At 53.1% G+C, this 8949-nt stretch overlaps 3 protein-coding genes across 3 annotated transcripts; 1 reads left to right on the top strand and 2 right to left on the bottom strand.

The window, feature by feature from the left end:
* Positions 1–698: 698 nt before the first annotated feature.
* On the bottom strand, positions 699–1935 carry BBA_02097 (gll2891-like protein; the record flags this gene model as incomplete). The annotated part of the gene is made up of 5 exons (XM_008597194.1): positions 699–924; positions 992–1076; positions 1130–1220; positions 1283–1394; positions 1466–1935. The coding sequence occupies 5 exons, from the start codon at positions 1933–1935 to the stop codon at positions 699–701; spliced, it is 984 nt and encodes a 327-aa protein (XP_008595416.1).
* A 1169-nt stretch (positions 1936–3104) lies between these two features.
* On the top strand, positions 3105–4382 carry BBA_02098 (Mn2+ homeostasis protein Per1; the record flags this gene model as incomplete). Its single annotated transcript, XM_008597195.1, has 4 exons — positions 3105–3239; positions 3358–3403; positions 3507–4266; positions 4325–4382. 4 exons carry the CDS (start codon positions 3105–3107, stop codon positions 4380–4382), a joined length of 999 nt encoding a protein of 332 aa, XP_008595417.1.
* Positions 4383–4686: 304 nt separating this feature from the next.
* Positions 4687–6075, bottom strand: BBA_02099 (helix-loop-helix DNA-binding domain-containing protein; the record flags this gene model as incomplete). Its single annotated transcript, XM_008597196.1, has 2 exons — positions 4687–5289; positions 5362–6075. The coding sequence occupies 2 exons, from the start codon at positions 6073–6075 to the stop codon at positions 4687–4689; spliced, it is 1317 nt and encodes a 438-aa protein (XP_008595418.1).
* Positions 6076–8949: the final 2874 nt, after the last annotated feature.

Here is an 8949-nt window from a genome sequence, read left to right on the forward strand (position 1 = left end):
CTTGGGTCAAGGCCCAGCCTTACAGAGATGGGGTCACCCGCCCGGACCCGAGACGCCCGTTGGCCGACAGGTGGCTCCCCAAACTCAAACTCGAACAGCGCGCCACAATTCTCGCGAATTTTAGAGCCGGCAGTTGACTCATGCTGGGGCAATGGGGAATGGGGCTGTGATATTGGGCCCAGCCAGGTACATCCTCGCCGATCGATAAGCTGTGGATTTTGCATGGTTGCAGCGAGTCACACATTTCTATGGCGAGGAATGATTTCCGAGAAAGCTTTGTGTTGATGAAATCAAGACGAGATTTTTATTCTACCAAATCTCTACGGAAGAAATAAGGTTTTTTTTTTTTTAAAAAAAGAGAGAGAAAGTTAACAAATCTCCGCCAATAAAGGCACGCGCATCAGAGTGCAATTTACAACTCTTGTCTTGTCGCTATTATACCGAACTTGGTAAATTGCACCCTCTGAAAGGCGGTTGTTCCGCGCCATTGGTTACACTCCGCGTGTCAAAATTGAGGCCCTGTGGGTACGTAATTCATGATACACTTTGATCTTATTATTTAATTTTTTTTAAAGAGCGTGTGATTATCATGACTACTCTAAACAAGTCGTGGAATGGCCAGAGCCACATTCAAAACAATCTTATAACTGCAGACTAAAAGACTGCACCATTCAGATGCTCCAGCTCCATCAAAGCAGCTATTTGTGGTTTCGCTTCGCCACCTTTTTGGGTCTCATTTCATTTTTATACAGCGTAAAAAAGTCGTCAGGCTCCGTCGGGTGCTCTCCAGTCACATCATGAAAGGCCGTGGTGGAAATGTAATTCGTCTTGCCCTCTCGCACCAGGCTGTAATAATCGAGGAGATATTGCTGTTCCGAGGGATCAATGCCACTTTGCGACTTGAGAATACGCTTTGCTTCCGCTCTTTTTTTTAAAAAAAAAACCATGTCAGCTTTAAGACCAGAAAGTAGATGAGAAAAGTTGTACATACTCTGAAATATTCTCAAACTTCATGTCGGCTCCAAGCACCTTACTAGCTGACGATGCGAGCTCCTTGCCGGCGCAGAGCATCGGGCCTGGATACTTTAGCATCTTGAAGCGACGCAAGTTAATGTAGTGTTAGGCTCACCTGTAACGACCATCATCTGCCCGCGATGCCGATCATCGAACCCGTGCTTGCCGCTTCCCGTCAGAACATGGCCTGCAATGTTTGCAATGTCCTACATGAATGGCCCAATTAGCATGTATACAACGGTAGAAAGAGAATATTGGAGCCACATACTCCGAGAGCAACAGGCGCAAATTTGTGGTTTTCGCCAATAGGTAAGGGAAGCGTAGACTCATTCTTGACTATCGATTCATAGAGCAGTAGATTCTCCGCGTAGAACCCCGCGCTGTCACAAGTCTGTTAGCGACTTTACTTATTTTTCGGACAAACTGCGTGTAGTTGAATACACTTGCGTACCGGATAACACAAGGCGAACCGCCCGTCGGCGTGCTAGCATCGCCCTTGCTCTGCAGCACCAGCGTCTCGAGATCAATAAACTCGCGCAGGCGCGGCTGCTTGTCAGCGGTCGCGTAGTCGCACCCAGCGCTGCTAATGAGCAGCACGTTGGCAATTTCCGCCTTTTTGGCCGCCTCGACCAGCTCGACGCAAATGTCGTACTTGTCGTGGTGCGCCGGCGGCACGAGGCAGATGGTGTCGCAGCCGGTGCTGCGCAGAACCTTGACCATTTCGCGGACGCGGCCGGGCTTGTGCTGCACAACCTGCGCGCCGGCGGCCTCGAGCTCCTGCGCCTTGTCCGACTTGGCATTGAGCGCCAGGCCGACGACGGCGTCGGCTTTGCGGGAAAAGTCGCGGTGCTGCAGGAGCAGCTCGGCAATGGCGAAGCCAGTCTGCCCATCGACTGCCGTGACACATATTTTGCGTGTCATGATGGTGCTGCGAGTATTGATAAAAGATCTTTGTGGTAAAGTCTGGTTTCCGTCTTTGGCGGTTGTAGATGATGGACTGTCAATAGGAATGCAGTATAATCCGGCAAGTTTATACCATTCATTGCATATCGGCGGGTGGCCAATCTCTTTATACACAAATATGCAGGACAATTTATCATCAATGACGAGTTACATTCACCTCTCCGTACGACATCAATGACATGCTCAGAATCCGCGACTCACTGTGACGTAGTAGCTCCTGTGGCTGTGGCGTCTTTGGCCAAGCCACCCCAAATGAGAGACGGTCATCTTTGTTAACAGATCGTGACAGAATAAGAACGAGGCTGAGATCGGAGAGGTTTCGCCAAGTCTGGGGTGAATAACCTTAACATAGAGCCTATTGCATTCAACTTGCAGCCAAGCAGTGGCCAGTTGTACTAGACACGGGCCCTAGAGACATTGGGGAGGTGTACCCCCGATGAGTGTTACGGATCATTCGATACCCCGCAGTTGATTGGTCGACTACATTGTCACCGTTGCGTAATGTAAAAGATGTGCTGAAATGCAATTGTTCACGTCTAGTTGTAAGTCGCAGGTAGTAGAGGGTACGGTGACGAAAGAGTCTACCCGCCCGCAGGACCCCAGACGCGCGGTACGTCATAACTCAATTTCCTCGTCTATAAAATTTGGAGATGTGAGTCGATACATTACAGGAAAAGAGTAATGCACAATTCAGAAATCTCGATAATGACCTATGCATACCTAGCCAGATTATCGTCCTTCTTTGCTCGCAGAACTGGTCAACCGTGACACTGTGAAAAGTGGTCTCGGACTGATGACACAGCCAGCAGAGAGCTTTTGATAGAGGATAGCGATGCGCCTCTTGTGGAGTGCTTAAAATAGATATGCCCGGCATTGATGACTCGAAAATCAAAAGTAAAAAGCTTCGTCATTCAGAGTTGCGTACTAAATAGTTAGGCAAGTAATGCAGCTATATCTAGCCAAATTAACCACCCTCCTTGCCTCGCTAGGTTTGAGGCCCATCGCGGCCCCTCCGCATGCTCCGTGGCCCCCTTGTTTCTAATCCTTTTTTGCTGCCACATCAACCCTTCTACTCGCCGTCTCTCTCTCTCTCTCTTCCAACGTCAATTGCATGACAACATAAAACCATGCTCCCATCGAGGCGGAGCATCCGGCCCAGCGCGCCGCCGCTGCTGCTAGCACTCCTCGCCCTCGTGCTCTTTGCAGGCACCGCCTGGGCGTCGGTGGGCGACCAGCTGCCCGAGTTTAAAGACTGTGTCCAGGTGCGTTTTTTTTTTCCCGATAGCTTTATGATTGCAGCCCATCGATGTCGACTTTCACTACGGAGCCTGAAGATGCGAGATGAGATAGATTCAAGAGGCTAATTGAAAACGATTCTAGGTCTGCAAGGCTGAAAACTGCCGCGAGGGACACCAAACACCAATCCGTACGTCAACCACCGCCCCCCGTCTTGTCGCATCGACTAAAACAGCAACAACTTGCCCTTTTTTCGAGAGCCTCCCAACTGACAAATAACCACCTTCCATCAGCCCTCCACCGACGCCTCCTCCTCTGGGACTGCCCCGCCGAGTGCGACTACACCTGCCAGCACATCATCACGCGCCAACGCGTCGCCTCATCATCGCGCGTCGTGCAATTCCACGGCAAGTGGCCCTTTTACCGATTCCTCGGCGCGCAAGAGCCCTTTTCCGTGCTCTTTTCCCTCGGCAACCTCTGGGCGCACTACAACGGCCTCGCCAAAATCCGCGCCCGCGTCCCTCCACGCTACCCGCTCCGGCCCTTTTACGTCGTGCTCGCCTACGTCGGCATCGCCTCGTGGGTCGCCTCGGCCGTCTTTCACGTCCGCGATTTCCGCGCCACCGAGCAGCTCGACTACTTTGCCGCCGGCGCCAATGTGCTCTACGGAACGTACTATGCGCCGGTCCGCGTGTTTCGTCTGGATCGCCCGACGCCGACGAGGCGGTCGGCGCTGCGTGCGTGGACGCTGCTCTGCGCGCTCATGTATGCGGCGCATGTGGCGTACCTCAAGGGCGTGCGCTGGGACTACCAGTATAACATGACGGCGAATATTGCGGTCGGCGCTGTGCAAAACGTCTTGTGGACTTGGTTCAGCGTGCAAAAGTATAGGCAGTCGAGGCGCCTGTGGACGGCCTGGCCCGGTTTGGTCGTCGCCTGGGTCATGCTCGCCATGAGCATGGAGCTGCTCGACTTTCCGCCCTGGCTGGGCCTGATTGATGCGCATAGCCTGTGGCACTTGTTCACGATTGCGCCCACCATCCTGTTTTACAAGTGCGTTTGTCAAAATTAACCCTTTTCTCGCTGCGACGGATGATGCTAATGTGGGCAGTTTTCTCGTCATGGACGCCACGGCCGACATTGCCTCGACCGAGAGACTAAAGGCATAGAGTTGTAGACTTGGGGGGCTGCTGTGGGATCGGCGTTTGTGCTTTTGAATCATTGACACTGCATACCCGTCCATAATTAATCCGTTTTATTGCAATTGTTTAGCAAGCAATCCAAGCTGACTGATATCAATCCAATCGAAGCCGATAGATACAAAATTCAAATATTCAAACAATGTGCCACCATTAACAAGGTATACTATTCATCTTTTCATCACATGTACGCCCGATCCCAAACAAGGAAACCAAAAAAGGAAAAAAAAAATTGCACAGTCTTTGCTTCATTGTTCACTCTTCCTCTTCCGGCTCACCCGCTTAGCAAGTCACGAACAGACAGCCCCCGCGCGTTGGCTGTCATGCCCCGACGGTCCGCGTTGAGCATCAGCAGCGCCGCCGTCGCCTCGTGGTCCAGCTCCGTCGTCTGCGGGTTAAGCGCGGGACTCGTCACCGTCGATGCCGCCGACGTGGACGTGCTGCTCCTCGCGTAGGGCCCGTGACGCTGAGGCCCAAACGCGGGCGACGGCGTGGCCGACAGCGTGAAGCTTCCGTGATGGCGGTATTCTGCTGATGTTGTCGACGAGTACGAGTGGTGCCGCGAGCGAGCGTCTTGCGCGTGCAGAGCCGGCGAGACGGACGGCTGGTGATGGTGCTGCTGCTGCTGCTGCGGCGTCGAGTAATGGTAGTGTTGGCTATCGGGGCGTGCGGTGAATGTGGGCGATACGGCTTCCGAATCAGACATTTCGACATCGGCCGGCTCGTCGCCGTGAAAGGTGGGGTGAAATTCGCGAATCGACGGTAGCGGGTTGCCCGAGGCAGAAATGTCGCCGCCACGGCGGTCGCCGTCGCCGCTGTGTTGGGCCTTGAGCTGCGACACGCAGTCTTCGAGATAGCGGATATACTCAATCGATGCCTGTCGCTGTTAGTCTTGATTTGATCTTTGCGTCGGTTCAAATGGACTGAGGGTAAAAAAAGCCGCGCATACCTGCAGAATGGCCAGCTTGTGCATGTCGCCGGTGCAGGCGGGAATCATATCCTTGAGCACCCCAAACTCCTCATTCATCTTGCTGCGCCGCCTCCTCTCAATTAGGCTGTGCGCCGTTTTGCGGGCAATTTTGCGTCCGGCCGCGCTCGTCGCGCTCGGCTGTTTCTTGCCGCTGCTGGTCTTGCCGGACGCGCTCCCTGCGGCGGCGACGCTACCACCATTCCCCGTGCTGGCCGTCGCCCTGGCCACCTTGCCGCCCGCTCCTGATGCTCCTCCCTTTCCAGCGGTGCCGTCTTTCGAGGCGGAGGAGGGTACCGCGTCCTCTTGCCGGGGCTTCATCTGGATAATCTTGCGGGAGCGGGTCGGCGGCGGCGGCAGGGCAAAGGCGCTGCCGTTGACGTCCTTGGTTTCTTTGGCGGCGGCGGCGGTGGCAGCAGAGGAACGACGGCGAGCCTTGACCGTCTCGGCAGCCTGCATTGGATAGGATGGCGGGCTCGCTTGCTGCTGCTGGTGCGGCTGCTGCTCGTGGCTGTGGTGGGCGGCAACAGAGGTCGTTCCGGGGAAGAGCTTATCCGGGGATGTACGCGCGGCGTCGTGGAGGGCAGGAGGGGGCAACTCAAACGCCAGGTGGAGCGAGGCGATTTGACTGGCGCCGTCTTTTGCCTTGAGATCGGTGGACGACCCGGGTGTAGGAGGTAGGCCGGGTCGAGGCATTGTGATCTGGAGTGTTTTCTTGGTGTCGTGTGCCGTCGTGTAGAGCAAACGCAGGCCGGGACCGGGCTGCAAGGTTTCGGGCTCTTTTGTGGATGGGCACGCCGTTGGCGGGCACGACGTTGTGGAACTGTATAATCAGCTGGCTGCAATGCGGCGTTCAGGCTTGGCTAACGTGATTGTCTCTGTTGCCAGCGGATTGATAATGGCGTCTTGTGTCGAGATAAGGTTGTGGATGGGTAGCTGGCCAATGGGATGAGGTAGGCGCTGTAGTAAATGGCACGGCCGCGTGGTCGATTCGTGGCTTATATTGCGCTTGCTTTCTTCTCAACCTCAATTCCCGAGACAATGATGATAGATAAACCGTCGTTGCCGTGAGCAAGTATGTGAATGAGCACTGAAGGTGTCACGAGTCTGCGTGATGGCGGTAGGCTACCCACAGTATTGGCTTCCCTGAAATCACGCGTGGCTCTCAACTTATAAGAAAAGGTAACCAATCGAGAGATGATGGCGCAATGAGAAAGTTTAAAAGTTTTCAGGAGAACTTTGGGCGGCCAAGAGCAGTCGAGAGAGTAAGTGACAAGTTTGTGGGGGGCCAAGCGCAACGTTCGATGCTAGAATGAGAAGATGGGTGTAACGGCGGAGCAGACTATTGCACACGTTAAAGTCGTGTCTACCTTTTGTTTTGGTGCAAAGGGCAAACAAGAGAGATTTGTAATTGAGCACGCGAGTAGCAAGAGTAAGAGCAATAGAGAGGTCGGGATGTGAAACGGTGGCAAAGGTTTGAAAGGGACAACCTAGATAACAACACGGAGGGGGGGGAGAGGATGGAAATGAAAGATGACGTTTCTTGCCGCTTTGCTTCTTTGGCTAGCCCGTCTACGGGGGGTGAACAAGTAAGCAGGGTCGTGACACTTTTACGTCTTTTTTTATTTTTATTTTTCATTTTTTTGAGCGAGTAAAAAGGCTGTGAGAGTGGCCACGAGGGCAAAAGCTTGGATCGATCGTTCTGTGCTTGCAGGGGACGAAGACGGAGAGCAGTGCGCCAGGCCACGCGCCCATACTGTTGGTAACGAAAGACTTTGGGCGATGAAACTAGCTGGAAAGGGGAGGACCTCTAGACTTTTCATGGTAAGAGCAGCAGGAAGAAGATGCAGGTAACTACCTCGCCACCTATGTACAGAGTTAACGGAACAAAAAAAAAAGCAAAGGGGGTGAAAGCTCAATTGACCAAGCAGCATCGAGCAAATGGTCGCGTGCTCGCCAAACAAGCAGCCAAGCCCGGTGCAGCCAATGGCAGCACACGGCTAGCCCATGTGCATGGCATGAATGGGCGATGATCGAGAAAGGCACATGCAACAAAACGAGACAGACTTGTTCAAGCCTCAAAGCGTAAATGGTACTTGGCGACAAGACTTGTTCATTTTCGGTAACTTGCTAGTTCAACTTGTAGAGAGGACTTGTTGATAGTTATTCGTAATAACTTGTAATACTTCATCTCCCCTATTCTTCTCCACCATTTGCCCCCATTGATTGGCAGCTGCAATCGCTCCACAAACTTTGATGAACCCCTTCATCCTTGTCTAGTTATTCTTTTATTACCGTTTTGTCTTTTCATGCCCCCATCGCTGTCGTTCCACCAAGTTGACCAGTTAGGCTTCGCCAAAGAGCTCGCGTGCCTGGCCTCGTGCTCGGTGCTCGTGTGCTTGCTTGCCCCCCCCCCCCCCCCGTCGCATGTGCAAAGCTAAATAGACATGGGCTGTATTTTCAGGCAGGTCGGCAAGTCGCCCTCATCTCCTATCTTGTGATCTTCTGTCTTTTTTCTCCTCGACCTCCCGCCCTCCACCGTGGAGGAACGTGGGCAAGTGGGCTCCCGGCACATCAACCCCTGCTCTTCGGCCTTTTTACAACGAGATTTGCCGATGCTCAATGGATACATGTTGTCGCCGTCGAAAACAGGACAGCTGGCTTATTTATTCATCGAGCGTCTCAACAAGTCGCTCAGCAATACATAAAAGCCCGATGATGCGTGCCCAACGTACATTCAGACGACCAATGCTCCGCGTCTGATCCTTGTCGCCTGCCCATAGGCCACGATGCGGTCCACCTCGCCAGTATTGGTCAGTCCAAAACCCTGATAATTATTACTATAAAGTAGAAAACGCCCTCTGCAGCTGCATTTATATCAGTGCCGTTGTTTCTCGGCCTCCGCTGCAGATACGGTCTCGCGGGTTTCGCATGTATATGAAACTCATCTTTGACTAAATCGTCTCGGTCCTGGTTTTGCAAATGTCGCAGTGGATTGCGGCGCTGCGACAGATGATTTGCTTTTTGCTACGCCACGTATCGAGACGGCACGATGAATTGCCGTTGACGCAGGTGGCAGCCACGGGTTCCGCGCTCACCCAGGATTTTGTAATTAGTCGATTGGCGCTGCTTTGCGACTACCTTGATTTTGTGTCTACACCAGCGAGACAATCTGCTTCGCCAATTACGCTAATTTTCTCGCTTGTGCGGTTTGGTGGCCAGCTGCGAGTTGGCGATCGCGACAACGCACGTCTGACTGACTCGCCAACGCCGCAAGTCATCCACCATCGGCCAGCCACAAAGTCATGATACATGCTTATATGATCCAGCAAATATCGCAAACAATATCCATACTCGTGTGCGATGAACGGCCTAAATCCAGCATCCCCAGATCGCCGCCTATCGATCGTGTGTAACTATTTATGATTAGTCTGGACGTTGGCCGCCCACGTTTGCCCACAAAGGTCTGCACGTGATTCAACTCCAGGACGGGCCAAACCAAAACAAGTCCACCGTACCTAGAAGCACAGACAAACGAAGCTACTAACTAGTTAGTCGAGCAGAAAAGGG

The sequence above is a fragment of the Beauveria bassiana genome, assembly GCF_000280675.1.
Source record: "Beauveria bassiana ARSEF 2860 unplaced genomic scaffold BBA_S00004, whole genome shotgun sequence".
Classification (NCBI taxonomy): domain Eukaryota; kingdom Fungi; phylum Ascomycota; class Sordariomycetes; order Hypocreales; family Cordycipitaceae; genus Beauveria; species Beauveria bassiana.